General features: G+C 35.8%; 3 protein-coding genes across 3 annotated transcripts; all 3 read left to right on the top strand.

Annotated features, from left to right (window-relative positions):
* The first annotated feature begins 8,881 nt into the window (after positions 1-8,881).
* or30bt1 (odorant receptor family 30, subfamily BT, member 1) lies at positions 8,882-10,095 on the top strand. Its single transcript, XM_051861429.1, is given in 1 exon segment — positions 8,882-10,095. A coding segment is annotated over 1 exon segment (984 nt). The 3' UTR covers positions 9,866-10,095.
* Positions 10,096-11,802: 1,707 nt separating this feature from the next.
* On the top strand, positions 11,803-12,759 carry LOC127495075 (olfactory receptor 1-like). Its single transcript, XM_051861486.1, has one exon. It carries the CDS (start codon positions 11,806-11,808, stop codon positions 12,757-12,759), a length of 954 nt encoding a protein of 317 aa, XP_051717446.1. The 5' UTR covers positions 11,803-11,805.
* Positions 12,760-19,153: 6,394 nt separating this feature from the next.
* Positions 19,154-20,113, top strand: LOC127495074 (olfactory receptor 13-like). The gene has a single exon (XM_051861485.1). It carries the CDS (start codon positions 19,157-19,159, stop codon positions 20,111-20,113), a length of 957 nt encoding a protein of 318 aa, XP_051717445.1. The 5' UTR covers positions 19,154-19,156.
* The last annotated feature ends 3,145 nt before the right edge of the window (positions 20,114-23,258 follow it).

Genomic DNA, 23,258 nt, shown 5'->3' with positions numbered 1-23,258 from the left:
CATACTTTTTGGGTTTCTGTAATATGTACACATGTATGTGTGGACACGTCAAAGCCAACATTCCAAATTGATCTTAACATTGTTCTTTACTGATTTGTCCTGTTGTAAAATTAGTATGTGATAAATTGAACAAAGCATCCTTATACTGGACCTGTTAAGGCCAATTCATACCACACAGACAAACGCCAACAAACACGCTTGTTGGGTTTTGTTGGATTAGTGTATTGTCCCTGTCGGCATCTGTTGGCGTTGGTCTGTGTTTGTTTTCACCCGAGTGAACATGTTCAACCAGTGTTTGTTGGTGTCTGTTGGGGCAGTGTGAGCATGACAATTATTTTTCATAAAATTCTAAATCCAATGGCCAACTTGTTTGTTGGTGTTTGTTGGCTTTTGTCTGTGCGGTGTGAAATGGCCTTTACACTAGCTGTCTTTGCACTTGATAATTGTCTACTTACTTTACGTATTTCCTGTATTTGGCCCAAGTGTTCAAGTGGGGCATGAAGATAGCAAGTATGTGAAGAACTTTTGATTGATTTGGATTAATCTGATGATTTGAGGCACACTGTTGTGCCAATGGTTTCCGATAATTGACTATAACTTTACAGCAGGTAGCTTATATGCTGTTGTTATTTCGACTTTTTGAAATCAATTGTTTTAAAATAATGTTACAAAAGTACATAACTCTTGCTATCAATATCAGATAATGGTGGAAGCTATAATTTGACAAGGATTTTTATACCCAGGATTTTTATGCCCGGGCTGCAATTTCAACCAAGGGGGAAACACCCCCACCCCCCGGACCGCTTCATGGGTCCTGGCGCCGACTCTGTGCGAAGTTACACTTTAAGCCTATTGGCTCCATCATGAAATGGAAATACATAATGACCAAAAATACTAACTGGATTAGAGACTGGAATTGTTATCAACGCAAACATTGTTTTGTTAACTGACTGTATGTCAATACACAGCAAATGTAATGCTACGCAAACTATGTTGACTTGACTTTTTTTGGTTTGATGTTCAGTTGTTGTGGCTTCGAATTACTTCCACTGCATATAGTAGTAGCATGACATGTTGGACTTGAACACATCCTGAGAAATCCATCCAGACAACTCTAAAATATAAATCATTAATTTACGCCAAAGTCCCTTTTAGACAAGTCATTTCACTCAGCGGCCATCTTTGAAATGTCTCTTGGGCATGCAAATGCAGCTTTTATCTCTTTGAATGGGGAAACATCAAATTATCCAAAGTTGTTTGCCAAGTTTTCGATTAAATTTCATAATTGAAATCACCAATGAAATCTGACAACAGCTGTCTCATAAATTTTGCTCGAATCATGACAAAAACAGTATTTTCAGGCTGGATCAAGCTAATGCGTATGCGCAGTCCTAAAGTGCGTGTCTCTTGTCTCATTTCGGAGGCGCACATCTGACTGTTTCTATAGGAACCGGAGCTTCTAACAGCCGCTGCAGCGACTTGATGACTTTACCAATCAGCGATTGGCTCTTATTTAGAAGGCGGGACTTATTCCACCATGTTGCACTTTCTCCCATTCAAAACAATACGAGTGACGGGTCTTGTGTTATTCTCTAGTCTTACCACAGTGATTTAGGGTAAGGCAAAAACATGGTTTTGAAGATGTTTTTATGATGCACTCGCTCATTATTTAAATGTTAATTTTGAACAAAAGGTTACATAGTGTAGCTTTAAAATAAACTTCTAAATGTCTGCATTTTTCAGACCTGGGACAGTCTTGCGCACTTACTTCCTGTCGCATACACACGCTCTCAAGTGGCCAAGTGTGGTTATTGGAACAGGGCCCATTAGTGTTGACACTAATGGTTTCTGTTTGCTTTTGACCCTACGCATAACTTGTGACAGGATATGGCTGGTCAATCAATGTTGTGATTGACCAGTCAGAATAAGTTTTTTCCAGACAGACATTTAACAAATGACAGTATGATTGCTATGCTAAACTATGTATGCTCTCTGTACTGTGTTTAACTGATTGCAGCAAGTTGCGTAGTTTTACTGGTGTCCTTATAGTTATTTACCCTGGTGTGTAAGAATATCCTGAGATAGGGTAATTAAAATGCATTATACTTATAAGCCTTTGAATGGCTGAGTATCCTATCTTATGCAAATATTATGAGAATAATACTGATTTACCTGTTTAGCACAAATAAATAAAAAAGTAAATCACACATAATTTCAGTTTCTTTCCTTATAATGATTCATAATTCAAATAGAATGTTCTTTGTAAATGTTTTGAAACTTTTGTGCAAGAGTTGCATCATATTTGACTGAAAGTGTTTTTGCTCCAGGGTAACTTCTGTTTTTTAAACTTCACCTGTTAATGAGCTGTGTAAAGGCACATGTCTGATAAACAAAATGTCAATCAGTGATCATGAAGGAGGCCTGTTTGCTGTTTGAATGCTCAGAAGTCTTCAGGGACAATGAACAACAAGTAGCAAATTAAGCCTCTGGGGAAAAGACACATTTTATGGCAACTGTTTTCATGTTACTGACTGTTTATCAGCAACAAAACAGTTGCTATCGTGATAGTTACCATTCATTTCACTGAATGTCACCTAGCAATTATACAGTAAAGGTCCAGAGAGACACTGTATACATCTCAATGATCAACAAAGAGAAGCAAGAAAAAAAAAGAAAGAAAAAAAAACAGAGAAAGAAGACAGAGGCCTGTTATGCTGATAGCCACTGAAAGCCTGCTTTATCTGATGCAAGCAGGGGAAGCCATGCACAAAAAAAAAAAAAAAAAAAATTAACTCCTGCTTTGTTAACTGTCACAAAAGGTAAATAATTATTATAGGTTATTAATTCATGTGCCTTAGAGATACAGACCTGGGCAGTGGGGATTTTATTAGTAAATTAGGGCAGTGTGCTAAATTAATATCTGATTACTCAATTTGGGGCCTAGAGACATTTAAATAATCCCAGTGGAAAGATTATTAAAATAAGTGATAGAACTGTGAATCACAGTCATGTGGCCTGCTGCCTGTCGAGTATACTTGTATAACATATTTAAACACCAATCTCTCTCACAGTACAGACTGTCTTAAATAAAGCATTATAAAATGCACAGATTGACTTAGCACAAATTCTACATAAAGTATATACAAGTTTAATTTGTTTCCTTCATTATCCAATTTTTAAAATGATAACTTCTCACTCTAAACATGACTTAAATATATCAAATGTTAAACCAAGCTAAATTAAGTTAACTTTAAAAAAGGAAGACACTTTTAAGCACACAGAATACCAAGTGTCTACCTATTGTCCATTATAGTTATAGCATAGATAATATAGTTCATTTCTGACTTTTTCTCGCAGTTCTGACTGTTAGAACTGTGAGAAAAAAATATCAGAATTGTGAGATAAAAAATTGTTAACGCAATTTTGAGAAGAAAAGTCTGAATTTTGAGAAATAACCCAACAATTGTGAGGGAAATAAAAGAATTTCCAAGTTCCCCAGAATTCTGAGGAAAAAATGTTTTAATTAACTTCCAATTAACATATCGCAGGTGCGAATTTATAACTCGCAGTTCTGAGGAAAGATGTCAGATTTGCCAGATATAAACTCGCAATTACCTTTTTTGTTTCTTCATTCTGTGGCGAAAGCTTCCAGACATGTTGTCAGTCTGTGAGAATTTTTTATTGACTCTTTCTACAGATTACATCCTTACACCAGTAGGTGGCACAAGGGGCTGACTTTATGAATGAGTCACTGTATACTCATTAAAACAATTTGTTCAAAACTCTTATTCAGGAATGAAACTAGTGACTGTTTTCATTAATTTAATCAATTACTGTGTGTTGCATTGATTCTGTGGCTTTGTTTGGAACTATTTTTGTTGGCAATGTTGTCTCTAAAATGTAAGTTACTTAATATTAACGTCTTTTACTGTTTATAAAAACAATATCACATGACCGTGCTACTTTGTTATTCCAATAACATCAAAAACTGCCAAAATCATCACTGCTAGTTCTAATGTTTTTTTAGTTAGTAAGGAGGCTTGGACACATCTACAGGTATGAGGTTTGTAATAAACAATGAATTGCAAAATACACGGCAAAAGGCCACTATGTTATGTTTTCTGTGACTAAAGCTTGAAAACTGGTACCTATGCCATTATGGACCTTAGTCAGGGTAGCACCATATTTAATTTTTGACAGGAATGAAAATGAGGCTCTGAGGGATATAATTAAAGTGTGTTCTATGCATTGTACTGTTTAATAACCAGTGGCGTGCAGTGGTGGTCTGAAATGAGGCGGCAAAGTCCTCACATTTTTTATTTATTTATTTATTTATAAATCAAATCTAAATTCATGTGCACTACTCTTCACGTTGTCACATTTTTCTCGTTAAATGAACATTACATTACATCAAAAAAGAAAAAAAGAAACCAAATACAATTCTCTTTTGTACTTTTACATTAACAATGAAATGGATGTTCTATTTATTAAAACCATCTCATCAAGTTAGTGTTTAAGCAGTTTTACATTTATTCCAAAATAATAACTAAAGGCAGGAACAATTTAAACAATATATTTTATTTGTGTATTGATGTTCAGCTGTTCTTTTTAATAGTCAACTTAGGCTATATCAGATCATCAGTCATGCTCGGTAAACACTGTCTGTCACAGACACGAAGATGTATCTTTAATTTCACCAAGCTGATTGCACTAAAAACCCCCGCAGTCATCATGTTTTCAGGTCTTTTCAAGTTTGATTTTGACGTGAAATAAAGCGGTGATATCTAAGTGGCTGAGCTGTTTACTTGCTTTTCAGTCCACTTTTTTTTATTTTATTTTTTTATTAAATTTTCAAGTAACAACGAGTAACATTCAATCCATCAACATATACTAAAAGTTGAATTTAACAATTAAAAGAACAACTGACTTGGTACGAGGGACATAGAGTATTGACAAATTAAAGAGATAATACATAAAATAATAAATAACAAAAAAAAAAAAATAACTTACACAAAAAAAAAAAAAAAAACAAAGAAAAAATGCTTTACTTTCATTTTGACTCTATAGGGGGATAGAAAGGTCTCATCTAAACATTGTATCTCTATTCACAGGTGACTTTATCATTTTATTTAATATCTGGAATGTTTTAATTGCTTTTTTGTTTCTTTTAAATTTACATAGGGAGTCAGCAAAACGTTTTAATTCAGAGCAAAACACAATAAAATTTGGTTTCGAAGCTGTAAATTTAGACTTGTGGATATGGCCTTTTCCAAGCATGCACAGGATTTTGACTGCGATATCTAAAAAAACGTAACCAGTGTTAGAAAGCAGAAATAAGACCATTTCTTCTGTAATATCAAAAAGGTATTAAAGGATGTAAAAATCAAAACTGAAATCTGTCAAAAATGATATTGTGAAGGGACATCTAAAATACAAATGAAGCACAGATTCTTTATTTGGAAATAAAGATTATATTCTTTTCAAAACATTCTTTGTTAAATATGGTCCTATTTTTATACAAAACATATTGATTATTCCATACAATACATTTATGCGGTGAAAAATTATGCTTAAAAGCCAATTCCTATGAATCCAGTGCCTGCTTGTGAAAATTTGCTAACTTGATTGGCAATTTGTTACAGTTAAAGTTACAACTCAGCAAAAACTTTAAACCACCACAACAGTCAAATAATAAGTTTGGAATGAAAAACCAGGGAGCATTTCCTCCAAGCATACATTGTTTGAGCCAGTTGATTTTAAACACCTGTTTGAGAGTTGTGAAACCAATATCATTGAAGCCTCCGTCCGCGTAGTCCTTAATCAATGTTTTCCTTTTAACGTATTCAGTCTTATTTTTCCAAATAAATTTGAACAAAAGAGAGTCAATTGAAGATGCTGTTTTTTTGTCCACATATAATGATAAGGCAGGGTAAACCATCCTTGAAATTCCTTCCACCTTTGAAAGCAATGTCCTTCCTTGTATGGTTAAGTCCCTTTGAAGCCATCCATTGAAAATAGTCTTAGTTTTTTGTAGTTTAGGGGTAAAATTGTCATTCAGTCTTTCTCTTGCCGATTTGCTAATTGTTATTCCGAGATATTTCACTGACTGTTTGACCTTAATTCCATTGATAAGGGTTTTGTTAGAGTCATGAACAGTTAGTATTTTGCTTTTGTCTTTGTTGATTAGGAGGCCTGAAGTATTTGAAAAAGTTCCAGTTCTTCCAGATGTTACAACACAGAAGGGGACAGCGACACAGGAATACAGGTATAGGTGTTTATTGAACAACCAGAATGAGTGAAAGTGAGTGCAGGTGAGTGAAAGCAGGTTAATACGTTGGCAGGTATTGATGTAGAACTGATACTTGTCTTGGTTTTGCAGGATTGGCAGACGAATGACAGACTTGGAGCTTGAGCAGACGAGGAAACGACGAGGAGTCGAGGGAACACACAGGAGATGGGTAAGTATCTTCGGAGGAGTCCTTGAGGTAAGCAAACAGGTAAGACCATGTGCAAACGAGACCGGACAGTGACTGAGTGAGAGCGTGAGTCTTTTGTGCTGCTGTTGATGAGGGTGCTGATGAGCTGCAGGTGAGGGTGGTTAGAACTCTGGCGATGACGTTCGCTGTGTCTGTGAGAGTGTAGAGCCTGGCGTGTCTGTGACACCAGAATGCTCACAACCTGGTTTTCATCTTTAAGAAAAATACTTGTCATCTGCTAGCTGAGAAATTAAAATAACATTATCACCAATTCTTATACCCTCAGCATTGATGCATTTTACGGTATAAAGATTCAATAATTCTGCTGCAATAGAAAATAAAAAAAAGGGGAAAATGACAAGGAAACCCTGTCAAATACCTCTTGTAAGTGCAAAATGTTTAGATGTTCCTTCTGCCAGAGAAACACTACTGTTTATACCTTTGTATATAGTTCTGACCATATTTTTAAATTTTAATGCAAATCCAAATTTATCTAAGGCTGTATATATAAATTCATGCTCAATAGAGTCAAACGCCTTATAGAAATCTAAGAACCGAATGATGGCTCCTTCTTCAATAAGATCAGAATAATCAATCATATCCAATACAAGACGTGTGTTATTAGATATATGTCTACCCTTTATAAAGCCTGATTGTGTTATTGAAATAATATCTTCCAGACAGGGTTTTAATCTTTTTGCAAAAAGAGAGGTTAATAATTTATAATCAGAATTTAGCAGAGTAATAGGTCTCCAATTTTCAATGTAACGAATATCTTTATTTGGCTTCGGTAAAAGAGTGATGAGACCTTGCTTCATAGACTCTAGTAATTCACCAGAACTTAAACAGTCTTCAAATGCATCCAAAATCAAATCTCTTAGATCATTCCAAAAAGTTCTATAAAATTCAAATGGCAAGCCATCAGGACCGGGACTTTTGTTTAAAGGAGTTTTGGATAAAGTACAATCTAACTCTTCTAAAGTTATGGGATTTTCACAACTAATTAAACTATGCGGAGATATTTTAGGGATGAATTGATCAACTCTATTAAATAATAATTCAGCACTGAAAGATGAAGAATAAAGGTTTTTATAAAAGGTAGAAATATATGAATGTATCATTTTGCTGTCAGAAGTAAGGATGTTATTTACATAAAGATTTTGGATTTTTTTTTTTTTTTTTTTTTTTTTTTGAGCAGAACACGCACATAAATGAGGCGGGACTCATCGCACAAACCAATCATATCCAATCATAACTAATTTCATCCAGTCATAGCGCGATGGAGGCACTGCCTCCTCTCACGTAACTTTCCCCCATTCATTCTCAATTACCCACAAAACCCACCGCACGCTTTAGGGGGTCTATTGATTTTCTATGAGGGGAAGGGAGGCACAAGAGACGCGGATTTCCATTGTAACTTTACCTGCGGGTGCCGCTGTTGGACAGTGTTTCTTTAGAAAAACGAGCGACTTTTTAGTGTCACATTTTGTAATTTTGTGTTGTTTTATTTTTGTAATATGGATTATTTTCTCTTTTTTTTTTTTTTTTTTTTGGAGGAGGCACTGCCTCCCTTGCCTCCTCGGAGGAAACGCCCCTATTAATAACATATCAATTGTTCAGCTAAATAAAAAAAAATAATAATAATAACTTTATGTAAATAAAAACTCCATAAAATAGTTGTAAAAGTTCTGAGTTGTAAAAAAAATATGTGATCCAGAACCAATGCATGCCATTGACTGTAAGTGTATCCCTCACAGCCTCGTTTTCTTCTAAGTTAAATTCAATATTGTGTCTTACCTGACTAAGGTACTACATATAGTTCCAGTGTTACAGTAGTTAAAAGCAGTAGTATTGAAGTAGTATGCATTGCCTTGCTTTGCCTTGTGAAATTAGACAAGACAAAATTGATTAGTTGCATAGACTATTTCCTGGTGATAAGTTCTTTCCTGGATTTGTGTAGAAAGCATAGTTAAGTAAGTTCATCCCTTAGGTCACTGGTTAGTAGCCTATAAGAAACGTGTGAGCTATACAGTCAGTGTCATCGACCAACCACAAAATGTTCCGCCTTGATTAGAAGAAAAAAAAAAAAGAAAAAAAAAAAATTTATGAGCCTTAATTATGAGCCTTAAATATCTTTGACTCAGACATATTTTTGGAGTGTAGAAAGACGTGTATTGTAAGTATTTTTTTTTATATGATAATGTACTAATTTCTGTAATTTCCTGTATTTTTTAAAATGATAAAATACAATTTAATATTTTAACTAGCTGTTATGATTCTGTGATCCAATGTTGTAATTTGTGATATATATGATTTCATACCAAAACCAGCAGTATAACAATGCATTCAAGAATATGCATCTCATTGTACCTTAATCTGATTTTTCATCCAGCCATCAGGTCGTCATGTCAGCCGGAAACATCAGCTTTAAGGAGTTTTTCATTGTAGGTTTTCCAGGGCTTCAAAGAGAATACTATGGCACTGTGGCTGCTCTGCTGCTTTTTGTCTATGTGTGTATCTTTGTAGGGAATGGAATATTTATAGTACTTTTTGCTCTAGAAAAATGCCTTCATAAACCTATGTATTATGTCATCTTAAATCTGGTTGTAAGTGATATATTATTCAGCACTACTACCTTACCAAAAATTATTGCTAGGTATTGGTTCCAAGCTGGTAGTATTTAATTTAGTGGATGCTTCATTCAAATGTATTTTGTGCATTATTTTGGTTCAGCCAATGCTTTTATCCTGGCAATAATGGCCTTTGATAGGTATGTAGCCATCTGTAATCCCCTAAGATATCCTAACATAGTCACAAGGTCAAATATTTTCTATCTTTGTCTCGTTGTATGGGTGATAGGAAATGCAGGCCCTTTAATGATGGCAATAAGGGCATCCCCTCTCCCTTACTGTGCAGAAAACACCATTATACACTGTTACTGTGATCACATTTCTATTACATCACTTGCATGCACTAACAGGGCACTGTACAGTGTTCCAGCCTTTGTATTTGCTATGGTTGTGTTGCTTATTCCTCTGGCCTTCATTGTTTTCTCTTATTGCGCTATTATTGCGGCAGTTCTGCGTATATCGAGCGCGCAAGGAAGACTGAAGACTTTCTCCACATGCAGTCCTCAGCTCATCATAATTGCTCTCTATTTCCTACCCAGGTGTTTTATTTATTTGTCTAGCATTATTGGTATCAACTTCAGCACTGATTTACGATTAGTCATTATTATGATGTATAGTCTGTTTCCACCCATGATCAACCCCCTCATTTACTGTTTAAGGACAAAAGATGTCAAGGAAAGCTTGCTTAAAAGGCTAAAAATTTCAACAAATCCTCAAAATAATCCAACACAATTGAAAGTGTCCACTGTGTGTACGTAAGTTATTACAGCAGTCATACATAGAAGAAACTACATAAACAAAGTAGTATTCTTTGAATGTCATGCAGCATACTGAACTAGAGCAACTGTGAGAACATTGGATTTATCCACAATTTATGAATAATAGGAAGTATATATCTTTTTGTCTTTTGGTTTTATTCCAGTTCTCACATTTTAATGCGCTGCTTTTTGAAGCCAAGAAAGCATAACTGCTGTATTTTTTACTGTAAAAAAAAAAAAAAAAAATTAAAACTATATTTCAAAGAAAAAGCAAAGGTTTTTGTTTGTACATGACTTAATGTAACAATGTGTTATTGCAACTTTTTCTTAAATAAAGTCTATTTACTAACAAATTCATTGCATTTACACTGAAAGTGTGAATACATTTTGTACATTGTGTTTTGTAAATTTATGTCAGGAACCGAATATTGGCTATTAAGGAACATTTAATGAGTACAATACATTTTGGTGGCCCGTTACATAAGCATTAGGGGCACATTTTTATTTATTTATTTATTTGTAGTGAGAACTATTAGATATGTTTATAGTTTTTTTTTTTTTTTTTTGCTAGGAAGCATTTCTTAATACTTAGGTCACTTTGTCAAATCTTTTTACACAGTTCTCCTAACCACTTTCAGCTTGGCACTGCAGTTAATTTCACATTCAAAATGCATATAGAAAATGAGTTTTATATGTTTATAGAGAATGAATTTTCTTATTCTTCAACTCATTCTTCTATAACACTAGCAAAGGTTGTCAACAAACACACTTTGTCACTCATAAAATGACCTAAAAAAACACTAAAATGCATTATATGTTTTCTTTTTTCTTTTTTTACAAAACAAGAATGACACTCTCTGCTGTTTAGAATTCACTGCAGCATGTTACATATTCCATGTTTACATTACAGTACAAAATTATTCCTAAGTTTTCCCATTTTGTATAGGTAGTAATGAAACTGAAAGGCGAACGCCTGTGTTGGTGTTCAGCTACATCTAATTGTTTTGATAGTATTTCATTTTTTAGATTTGGAATATATTTCGATATTGTATTACTGTAAAAATGTAGCAAATTTCTTTCTTATTCAGTTTTGTATTATGTTAGGTTTTGAACTTAAGTTTAAAGGGGACATACCATGAAAATCTGACTTTTTCAGTGTTTAAGTGTTATAATCATGTCCCCGGTGCATCTACCAACCCAGAAAACGTGAAAAAGGACAACGCAGGCAGTAGCTTTGTTTTGGCAAGCCTTTCTCTGCAAGCATGTGAAAAAATTAGCCGCTCAGATTTTGCTCCTCTTGTGATGTAGGAAGGGGATCTTATTATAATATTACCACCCCTTAATCTACACATGATAATGTATTAGTGATGGACAATGTGTTCAGAGTTTGGCAAAAAGCATGCACAAGATTTGCAAGTTGTGTCCAAGTACCTGAACTTGTTTACAGTTTTGCTGTAATATTGATTTTTTTGACAAATATGTTTAGGCCACTGAGCATTTGGTTCAGAGAATGGGGTTTAGTGATTTAGCAATTGAGAAAAACTGTAATGTAACTTTACAGGTTTAGAAGAACTACATGGTAATTTAGTCACTGTCCCTGGAGCAACTGCGTCATTTGTTTTTTTGTGGCCACAGACTTTTTACAATGTACATGTCAGATATATATATATATATATAAAAAAAAATTAGACCAGCACATCTCAGTGTATGGAGCATAATACACTTTAACAGTAGCCTGTGAAACAGGCAGGTTTGTCTTTTTTTAAATTTGTTAAACTATCCAGCTATTACTATTATTATAGTTATAGTGTAATCTATAACAAGTATATTATAAAATCAAAACTAAATAAATAATATTGTACTAATATTAAATGATACATTTTATGCATACAGAAAGAAGACACATAAAAAGATTTCTTTAAGGACTAATTGATCTTATCAATGGGAAGCATCAGCTTTGTAAAGGATTTTGTCATAGTCGGCTTTCCTGGACTTCAGCCTCATTACTATGGCCTTGTATCAGCACTTCTGTTTTTTGTTTATGTGTGTACATTGGTGGGAAATGCTGTATTTTTTACATTGTTTGTAATGACTAAGAGCCTTCAGAAGCCTGTATATTATTTCATTATAAATCTTGTTGTGTGTGATGTATTATTCAGCACCACAACATTACCAAAGATAATTAGCAGGTATTGGTTCCAAGATGGAACCATTTCATTCTTGGGTTGCTTTGTTCAGATGTTCTTTGTGCATTATTTAGGCGGTGTCTGTTCACTTGTTCTGGCAGTAATTGCTATAGATCGCTATGTAGCAATATGTTACCCACTTCAATATCATGGTATCATGACAAACAGAAATGTAGTCTTTCTGTTCTTTGGCTCTTGGATTTTAGGCTTGTTAGGCCCGTTGGCAATGGTCATTCGAGCTTACCCTCTCCCTTATTGTATGGAAAACACCATTATACACTGTTACTGTGATCATTTTTCCATCACAACATTGGCATGCACAGACAGAACACTCTATAGTGTTCCAGCTCTCATCTATGTCTTTGCAATACTCTTGGGACCCTTTGCTCTTATTATTTTCTCATACTGCTCCATATTTGCAGCAGTCATGCGAACTTCAGGTACTCAAGGAAAGATGAAGACTTTCTCCACCTGCAGTCCTCAGCTCATCATAATTGCTCTCTTTTTCCTACCCAGGTTATTTAATAATTTATTTGGCACCATTGGTATAAAATTCAGCAGTGATTTGCGATTAGTCATTATTATGATGTACAGTCTGTTACCACCCATGATCAACCCCCTTATTTATTGTTTAAGAACAGAAGAGGTAAAAAAGATTTTAAGAAGACAATTTCAAAAGAGCAAAATTGGTATTTCTTTACGTTTATGATTTGCTATATTTAATTTATTATATTTTATTGGTAACACTTTACAATAAGGTTTATTAGTTAAACATTAGTTAATGTGTTAACTAACATGAACTAACCATGAGCAATACATTTGTTAATGTATTTACTAATCTTCGTTAATGTTAGTTAATGAAAATTCAATGTTTGTTCATGTTAGTTCACGGTGCATTAACTAATGTTAACAAGATGTTAATAATGTATTAGTAAATGTTGAAATTAACATTAACAAAGATTAATAAATGCTGTATAAGTGCAGTTCATTATAAGTTCATGTTAACTAATGTAGTTAACTAATGAACCTTATTGTAAAGTGCTACCTTTAGTTAGGTAGTTAGACTGGTAAGTTAGACGGCAATGTTGCAGAATTTAGATGCAAATGCTGCATTAAAAATAGCTTATGCTGATGAACATCTTGCAATTTTTTTTTCTTTATGATATGGTTATCTAGGCCTATATAATGTTTATACATTGTAGTAAAGACCCACTTAAATTAGCATTTGCAGGGGAAAAAAATAGACTCCCTGTATACTGATGGAAAATTTCTGCATGCGCACAAGATGGATACTAGATATATATTTAAAGTCTGTACTTATACATACTTTATTCAATAAGGCTTCTAATGTCACCATTCTATGGATAAAGTTGGGTGCATCATAGTGCTCAATGCAACTCACATTTAGGCAGAGTTGCAACAGAATGACAACAACAAAAAAGACATAGAAGCTTTTGAACTACACACAGGTAGAGGTGGTTGGAATACATTGTTATTCAATAGGCTTACATCACACATCTGCCGTTATGTCAATATGCACCAGAATCTAGTTCTTTTATCGAATTTCAACTAAAATAAAGTTATTCCAGCAGTAAAAGTAGCTACTAAATGTATAAAATATGTGGTCCTGCCTCAGAGGTCTCAAACTTCTTGACAGTTTCAAAGAATTAAAATAAAGTCATAATTTAGATATAATGTGAATTGTATGCATCTTGTTATTTTAGTAGCTGTAGCCAGTGTTGGGGGTAATTACAATGTAATCAGGTTACATATTTGAGATACTTTTTTTGGTAACACTTTATAATAACTGCACACTATGAAGAATTAGTTAAGCATTAGTAAACAGTCAATTCATCATTTATAAAGCATTAATAGACATTAATAAGCAGTTTATAAATACACCTATAAATGCTTTGTTCTTGATTTATAAGCATATCTATAATGTGTTTAATAATTGTATTTTCATGCTTTATTAATGATCAATTTATCATTTCTAAATTAAGTATTACATTATTTACAAACCAGTTATTTAGGAGTTGTCAGTGGTTCATAAGATCATTTATAAAGTGTAAGTAAATGATTAATAAACTATTTAAACATACATTTATACATCTTATTATTTAGACATATAGTAATAGTTACTCAGTGTGTTAATAAATGCTTTATTAATACATATTCCTGCTGTAATTCATGATTAATTCAGGAAGTTATAAAACATTTAGTAGTTGTCAGTTAACTATTGTTGTGAGCTCATCTAAAGTGAGCACAATTCATGCCTTTTGGAGACAGTGTCTGCTTGTTTGGTGGAGGTGGAGGAGGATTAACTAATCAGGGACTAATGAATTTAGGTGCAGACATAACATCCATAAGGATGGGAGGGTGGGCACTCTGGAGGCTGACAAGGACGTGGTTCAACAGGACGGGAAGCCTCCAGGGCGAACTGGGCAGCTCAGGGGGCTATGGCGGCGCAGGCAGCTCAGGGGGCCAAAGCGGTGCCGGCTGTTCAGGGGGCCATGGCGGCGCCGGCTGTTCATGGCGCCATAAGCAGCACAGGGGGCTATGGCCGCGCCGGTAATTCGGGAGGCCATGACAGCGCCAGCAGTTCAGGGGACCATGGCGGCGTAGGCAGCTCAGGGGACCATGGCGGCGCAGAATGTTCAGGGGGCCATGGCGGCCCCGGTAATTCAGGGAGCCAGGGCGGTGCTGCCTCCGTGGCCTTCACCCGGGGGCTTAGCTTGGCCACTATGGCAGAGGACGTACTGCACCCCCCAGATTTTCTTGGGAGGGCCTATCGGGTTCATGCCAGGGATAGGCTGTGGGGCTGGAGCGGTCTCTGGAACGGACTTTTGGGCTGGACTCTGGACGGAGACTGGAGCCCCCTCTGGGCTTGGGGCGGAGACAGGAGCCCCCCTCTGGGCTCGGGACAGAGACTGGAGCCCCCTCTGGACTTGGACAGAGCCGCCACTGAATGCTGGTCAGGGGCTGAAGCCATCACTGGACGCTGGTCAGGGGCTGACTCGGGGACTGGAGCGGAGTCTGGAGCTGACTCAGGGACTGGAGCGGAGTCTGGAGCTGACTCGGGGACTGGAGTGGAGTCTGGAGCTGACTCGGGGACTGGAGTGGAGTCTGGAGCTGACTCGGGGACTGGAGTGGAGTCTGGACTCTGGTCAGGGGCTGAATTAGGGGTGAGCTGACCAGGCCATATGCGTTTCTGATGGGGCTGGATGAGGAAGATACTTCTCTACCTTAACTTCTTCAACTTCAAACCTTGAACCATTTAAAAAGAGAATGAGATTAATCGACTCGACTAGAGAGAAATAACAAGCAGGTTCACTATACTGAATTGTATCTTCATCCAGACTCATCAGAAAACAAGCACTGAGGGAAGCATCAGGCCAGCTCACCAGATAAGAGAGCTCAAGAAACTCCTCCACATACCTTTCCAAAGGACGACCACTCTGTCTCAATCCCCAATGGCGGTCCTCAGCCAGGATCATCCTTACTTCGTGCTGCAAGATCCAAATTTAGGTCAGTTCTTCTGTCACACGTGGTTGAGATCAAATAGTAGAGGATGCAGAATCTAGGTGCAGCAGTACACTTATTAAATAAACTTCAAAACAGAAAGGAACACAACAACAACGTATACGTAACAGAGAACTGACAAAGAACAGACTGGAACACAGGGCTTGAATACACTGAATCAACAAAGGAACTAATAAACTAGACCCACCTGAACATAACTAACTCAATAAGTAACCATAGCAACCAACAGGGGGAGAACAGAGGAATACAGGACTAATTAACTAAGCACAGCTGAACTCAAACACTAATCAAAACAGAAACCATGGATACAAACAAGTGGTGGGAAAAACTGAACAAAGAAAACGTGACCAATGAAAAACAAACTCTAGACATGAACAACTAAACAGAACAAAACTCAAACGTTACACTTTCAGCTTGGCACTGCAGTTAATTTCACATTCAAAATGCATATAGAAAAAATGAGTTATGTTTATAGAGAAAGAATTTTCTCATTCTTCAACTTGTTTTCTTTTCTTTTTTTTTACAAAACAAGAATGACACTCTCTGCTGTTTAGAATTCACTGCAGTATGTTACATATTCCATGTTTACATTACAGTACAAAATTATTCCTAAGTTTTCCCATTTTGTATAGGTAGTAATGAAACTGAAAGGCGAACGCCTGTGTTGGTGTTCAGCTACATCTAATTGTTTTGATAGTATTTCATTTTTTAGATTTGGAATATATTTCAATATTGTATCACTGTAAAAATGTAGCAAATTTCTTTCTTATTCAATTTTGTATTATGTTAGGTTTTGAACTTAAGTTTAAAGGGGACATACCATGAAAATCTGACTTTTTCAGTGTTTAAGTGTTATAATCATGTCCCCGGTGCATCTACCAACCCAGAAAACATGAAAAAGGACAACCCAGGCAGTAGCTTTGTTTTGGCAAGCCTTTCTCTGCAAGCATGTGAAAAAATGAGCCACTCAGATTTTGCTCCCCTTGTGATGTAGGAAGGGGATCTTATTATAATATTGCCACCCCTTAATCTACACATTTCCATCCATGGCGTCATCATTTTGTTGTCGCAAATGAAAACGGTGTACCAGTTCTAAGGCCATGGCAAAAAAAAAAAAAAAAAACTGCTAACTGTCATTGGCTGCAGAGACTAGCTATACCTAGCTATATGTTCCAGCGTTCCTTCTGTATTATTAACGTTCCGAAACCGGTTTGTTTAGAAAAAAATAACGGTTAATAATGTTATTTATTTATTTTATTTTATTTTGTTTGCATGTAGCCCACTTAATAATAATAATAATAATAACAATAACAATAATAATAATAATAATAATAAATAGCCCACAGCATTTTATTTATTAAAAACAAAAAGAATATTTGCCGTCTTAGCCAATAGGCCTACAATTATCTTTTAAAAGATTATGTCCAAATGTAAACCTATTAAATGAAAGGAAAAACTATCAACGGTTAATGAAGTATTTTTTCAAGATATTTTAAAATGTTTGCTGCATGGTTAAAAATACCGACGCTATTCCTGAGAGGAAAAAAGATATGTCGCGTATACGACGTATTTTATTATTGCATTCAGAAATAATGTAATTTATCGGTAAATAAAATAAAATGTTTACAAATTGCCTAGCCTATATAGCTTTGTTTATAATGTTTGTAAACATAAATTATGAACAAAACTGCCCTATTTTATTTTACCACAAAACCTCTAAAGTTAACAGTTGGCCTATTCAGGCTATATACGTCAAGCCAAAATAAAATAAAAAAAATATATATATCTCTTTTCTTTTTTAATGCCATTCCAGCTTCTATTGCTATATTCAAGGCGAGAAACAGGTTTATTTATTAGAAATAAAACTAAATAAGATGCTAAGCGAATTAATTTAAAGTGAATCTGAAGCCTTAACTTTCTCATTGGTCACTGTTTCCATTTTCGAGACGAATGCTAAACTATTATTTATTGTAAGCGTTGTACTTCACTCACATTATCGACATCATCCTTTACATAACAGCACAGTCAGGTGGTGGTCACGGGTGGTAAACGGCAGATTGTTTTACAGAACTGAATTGTGCAGATTTATGATTGGTTGATTGTATTTTATTTTAATTATCTAACAGGCTGCGATATCAAGTAATCAATGCAAGCATTTGTGTGCGCGGGCGTGAGGCGCCGGCGCGACTGCTGGAATTTTTTTCCCCCTTCTAAGACAGTAAACTGTACTGCGGAATTTATGGTCATACAGGTAAAAGCAAGACATAATTCATACATTTACAAAAGACACTTAAATAACGAATACAAGCAGAATGTCTGTTTCCTTTCCTAGATCTTTGGAGTACGCCACTGAACCCCTTTCGTTTTGTTAATCTGTAGACCTAATTATTTAAGTGAAATATTTCGCGTAGCCTATAGGCCTAAATATTCCCTTTTATTTTATATGTGTTATGTAGGCTTAGTTTCAGGCTAGTTTTATTCTGTTTTCTCCGTTCACAGAAGCGCTGCGGCGCGTGATTTCGCTGGTTTCAAAACGCACAACTACTTTACATTCATTTTCACTTAAATGTAGGCCTAATGCTTGACGGTTGGTGACATATATTGTCGGAAAATCTAATGCCAGGGCATTGCCATTGTGACTTACCTAAGCTATGATGACTTGACAGCTGAGCCTGAGCGCGTCAGCATGGGCATTTCACTCACTGTAGAGCCTGAGCGTGGGCATTTCACACACTTTGGATGTGTCAGCGTTACATTTGCACAGGCTGTACTATGTGAATTCGTGATTGGTTGACTGCCAAATCAAAATATTAAACAGAACAATAAAATAACATTATTAACCGGTTAATGGCCATTTCAAATTAATGTTTCTGTTCAGAACGATTGAATTTGATTTAGTTTCCGTTTCTGGTTACATTCCGGTCAAAATTTCGTTCATTTCTGGTTTTCGCTTTTGTTCCTTGAACCGGTTCAGAGCCCTGATCATGATAATGTATTAGTGATGGACAATGTGTTTAGAGTTTTGCAAAAACAAGCACAAGATTTGCAAATTGTGTCCAACTACCTGAACTTGTTTACAGTTTTGCTGTAATATTGATTTTTTTTTTTACAAATATGTTTAGGCCACTGAGCATTTGGTTCAGAGAATGGGGTTTAGTGATTTAGCAATTGAGAAAAACTGTAATGTAACTTTACAGGTTTAGAAGAACTACATGGTAATTTAGTCACTGTCCCTGGAGCAACTGCGTCATTTGTTTTTCTGGCCACAGACTTTTTACAATGTACATGTCAGATATATAAAAAAAAAATGAGACCAGCACATCTCAGTGTATGGAGCATAATACACTTTAACAGTAGCCTGTGAAACAGACAGGTTTGTTTCTTTTAACTTGTTAAACTATCCAGCTATTACTATTATTACAGTTATAGTGTATTCTATAACAAGTACATTATAAAATCAAAACTAAATAAATAAATATTGTACTAATATTAAATGATAAATTTTATGCATACAGAAAGAAGACACATAAAAAGATTTCTTTAAGGAATAATTCATCTTATCAATGGGAAACATCAGCTTTGTAAAGGATTTTGTCATAGTCGGCTTTCCTGGACTTCAGCCTCATTACTATGGCCTTGTATCAGCACTTCTCATTTTTGTTTATGTGTGTACATTGGTGGGAAATGCTGTATTTTTTACATTGTTTGTAATGACTAAGAGCCTTCAGAAGCCTGTATATTATTTCATTATAAATCTTGTTGTGTGTGATGTACTATTCAGCACCACAACATTACCAAAGATAATTAGCAGGTATTGGTTCCAAGATGGAACCATTTCATTCTTGGGTTGCTTTGTTCAGATGTTCTTTGTGCATTATTTAGGCAGTGTCTGTTCACTTGTTCTGGCAGTAATTGCTATAGATCGCTATGTAGCAATATGTTACCCACTTCAATATCATGGTATCATGACAAACAGAAATGTAGTCTTTCTGTTCTTTGGCTCTTGGATTTTAGGCTTGTTAGGTCCGTTGGCAATGGTCATTCGAACTTACCCTCTCCCTTATTGTATGGAAAACACCATTATACACTGTTACTGTGATCATTTTTCCATCACAACATTAGCATGCACAGACAGAACACTCTATAGTGTTCCAGCTCTCATCTATGCCTTTGCAATACTCTTGGGACCCTTTGCTCTTATTATTTTCTCATACTGCTCCATATTTGCAGCAGTAATGCGAATTTCAGGTACTCAAGGAAAGATGAAGACTTTCTCCACCTGCAGTCCTCAGCTCATCATAATTGCTCTCTTTTTCCTACCCAGGTTATTTAATTATTTATCTGGCAACATTGGTATAAAATTCAGCAGTGATTTGCGATTAGTCATTATTATGATGTATAGTCTGCTACCACCCATGATCAACCCCCTTATTTATTGTTTGAGAACAGAAGAGGTAAAAAAGGTATTTAGAAGACATATTCAAAATAAACAAATTAGTATTCCTTTACGGTTGCTCTGATGTGCTTTATCTAAATAGGTGGTCAAACTGTTGCCATTGTCTTAAGGTCTTCAACTTTAGATAATATCCCCATTTTACAAAACATACAAAAAATTCCAGTAGGTGTTGAACTGGACTGAATGCCAAGAACAGTAATGTAAGCCTTTTGAAGGTCTCCTGACCTTGAAAAATGGATTTTTAACTTTCAGAAATGAAGAAATTTTTGGTCCCTTTGGTTCTAACATTATTCACAGTGGTTATAATATTATAATATGGACAATATGGTAGTTTTGTAATGATAATTTATGAAATAGGTAGGCCTAATGTTTGCATTTAGAATAGTTTGCTAGAATTTTTCACTATGCCTCTAAAAAATACATGAATTAATCATATACATAATGTAAATACATAGAAATGTAAAGAGTAAAAAAGGAAAGATAAATGTGAATGATATGCCATATTGTTATGATTCAAGATCTCCTTGAGTTCTAATTTCCTTTAACACCCCGGTTTTTTTTTTGCATGTGATGTTCAGTATGTTTGTCATGAGATGGAACATAAAACCCTCCTATAAGTTATTTTATCTTTGTTCCTGTTAATGTTGCAGAGGAAATTGACTTATGTTGTTGAACCTATTGTATTTGTTGTTTATATTGTTATAGTTTAGGAACTTGTACATGCTCACAAGAAACTTTAGCTGAGCGTACAGGAAAATGTGATGTAAATAAACCAGAAACAATAATGAGTGAGAGCACGTTTTTCAGGCACGGGAAAAGTCTACATGAAACAGAAGTTGCAATAGTCTTTTCTTCCCTATAGTGAATATTATTTCCTAGTGAAACGGCTTCTTGAACAAGAAAAAATGTAGGGTGGGATGATTTTGTCCATTTGGAAATTTATTGGATAAGTTAATATGATTAAAGATTACAGTACAAGGACACATGGATTTTAAAAAATAATCGTGTAAAACAGTTATGATAAATACTGCAATAATAATTGTTAATTTTGATGTCATGGTGACTTTAAGTTCATAATATGAAAAGCTTGCACTGTCAGCATTCTACTGATAGATAAAGTTGGATGCGCTGTGGTGCTCAATCCAACTCTCAGACTTAGGCAGGTAATGACAGCATTTGAAATAATAAATGATTGACCTTGCAGTTTTTTTATATAAAATGGTTCCCTATCTGTCAATCACGTTCAACGTTATGTCAATACTGACAAAGCCGAGCATGTTCTAAAGGGTTAGTTCACCCAAAAATAAATGATTGACCTTTGAGGTTTAGAGGTCGTGGAAGGCACCTTTTACTGGCCAAACCTTGCAGATGCGGGATGCCGACAAAGTGCGGTTTCTCGACGCCACCATCTCGCAAGGTGGCCTCTTCAGCAACACTGTCAAGGACTTTGCCCAGCAGTTCTAAGCAATCCAAAAGCAGAAGGAGGCCATAAAGCACATCCTGTTCTGGCGTGATACCATCGCCACCAAGCTGCCACAGGCTGGCCCCCAGTCTGCTCGTTGCTGAGGGCATCCCCTTGCGGATTCTACACCTGCTCAGGCGCCTTCGGAAACGTCACCCCGGCTGCCATGTCACCCCGGCCCCCACAGGAAAGTGATGTAGCCCATCCCTCGGGTCGCCTCTAAGTCCTCCAAGCATCCATCAAAGTGGCCCTGACACGGGCAGCCCAGAGATGGAGGGGTCAGGTCTGAACCAGGAGGTGGTGATCGCACCACTCCTTCCCCCGGAGGAAGGCCAGGGAACAATCTTCAGGTATGTTTGTTGTCCCTTTGGTGCCAAGCGTGCAGAGCCTGGGAGCCTGGCTAGCACTTCCAAGCCTGTCCCGCTGGCTCATTCGGACAATTCGGCTACATGATTTAGTTCACCAGGTGTCCCCCCAGGTTCAGCTGTGTCCTATTTACATCAGTGGCAGGCAAAGACGCCCCTGTACTATGCATGGAGATTGTGGTCATTCTGGCGAAGAACGCAATAGAGCGAGGGTTGAGCGTATCAGTATAAGGTATAAATCCCAAAAAAGTAAACATATAAAAGGAAGCAGTTATATAAGCAGTACATCTCTATGGTAAGCCCTGTCCATTCCACCCTGCACAGCATGGAAAACTGAGAATTGGGCTTACTGTTTTTATACTACTCAGAGGTGATTGGGGCTCCCAAGTAAGACCCCATTTTTTCAGTATCGACATGACGTCTCTATTCCTTCGATCAAGGAACGAGGGTTATGACAATAACCAAGATCCAACTGTACAGTGCTGCTCAAGATTGTCAAAAAAAAAATAGCAATAGGCAGTTTTGACATAAGAAAGAGTATATTATATCATATCAAACCACAAAAACGTCACAATTTTTATTTAATCTGTTGAACTGATATTCCATGAGCATATGACTACTATCATTTTGAACCTGTATGCTCATATTTTTATAGACACATGGGCCTTTATCATTCCTTTATCATGCGTTTTGGTTCTGTTTTGTAGCCTGACAGCCGTAGCAACTATAAAACTTTGTTGTGGGAAGGAGTAGGGTAAAAATTCTTCAAGAATATTTGTGTTCAGTTTAGCATATGGATTTGGATTTACATGAGGATGAGTAAACAGAACTGTCATTTTTAATCATTATATATTCATCATCTTTATTCACAGTAACTGCTGAATTTGTTGCTCAAAGTCATTATTTTCAGGGTCAGATCTCATAAAAAAAAGAAACATTTTGCATGAATGTATATTTTCTTGACTAAGATTAACATTACAGGCTAAGAACTGCATGCAAATTTTGTCAGTGTCCCTGGAGCATTTGTGTCATCTGTGTTTCAGGCCATAGTCTTCATGATTTACATATCAGATATAAACAAACTGAGTCCAGCACATTTCAGTGTAAGGAGCAGAATGGACTTTAATAGTAGCCTGTAAAACAAATGTGGCAGGTTGTTTCTCTTTATAATTTGTTATTATTTGTTAAACTATCCAGTTATGTATAGTGTATTTTAGTAGCATGCTAAGTGCAGTATAAAATCAAAATACTGTTTTATTTTAAAAGTGTATTTTTAAAGTTGTAAATATTGTACTAATGTTAAATGCTACATTTTCTTCATACAGAAGATGAAAAGGCACATAAACATAAAGAGATTTCTCTAAGGAGGACTAATATTCACC

This window comes from Ctenopharyngodon idella, chromosome 15 (assembly GCF_019924925.1).
Source record: "Ctenopharyngodon idella isolate HZGC_01 chromosome 15, HZGC01, whole genome shotgun sequence".
NCBI classification, from domain to species: domain Eukaryota; kingdom Metazoa; phylum Chordata; class Actinopteri; order Cypriniformes; family Xenocyprididae; genus Ctenopharyngodon; species Ctenopharyngodon idella.
This window is presented reverse-complemented; position numbering and strand designations above follow the sequence as displayed.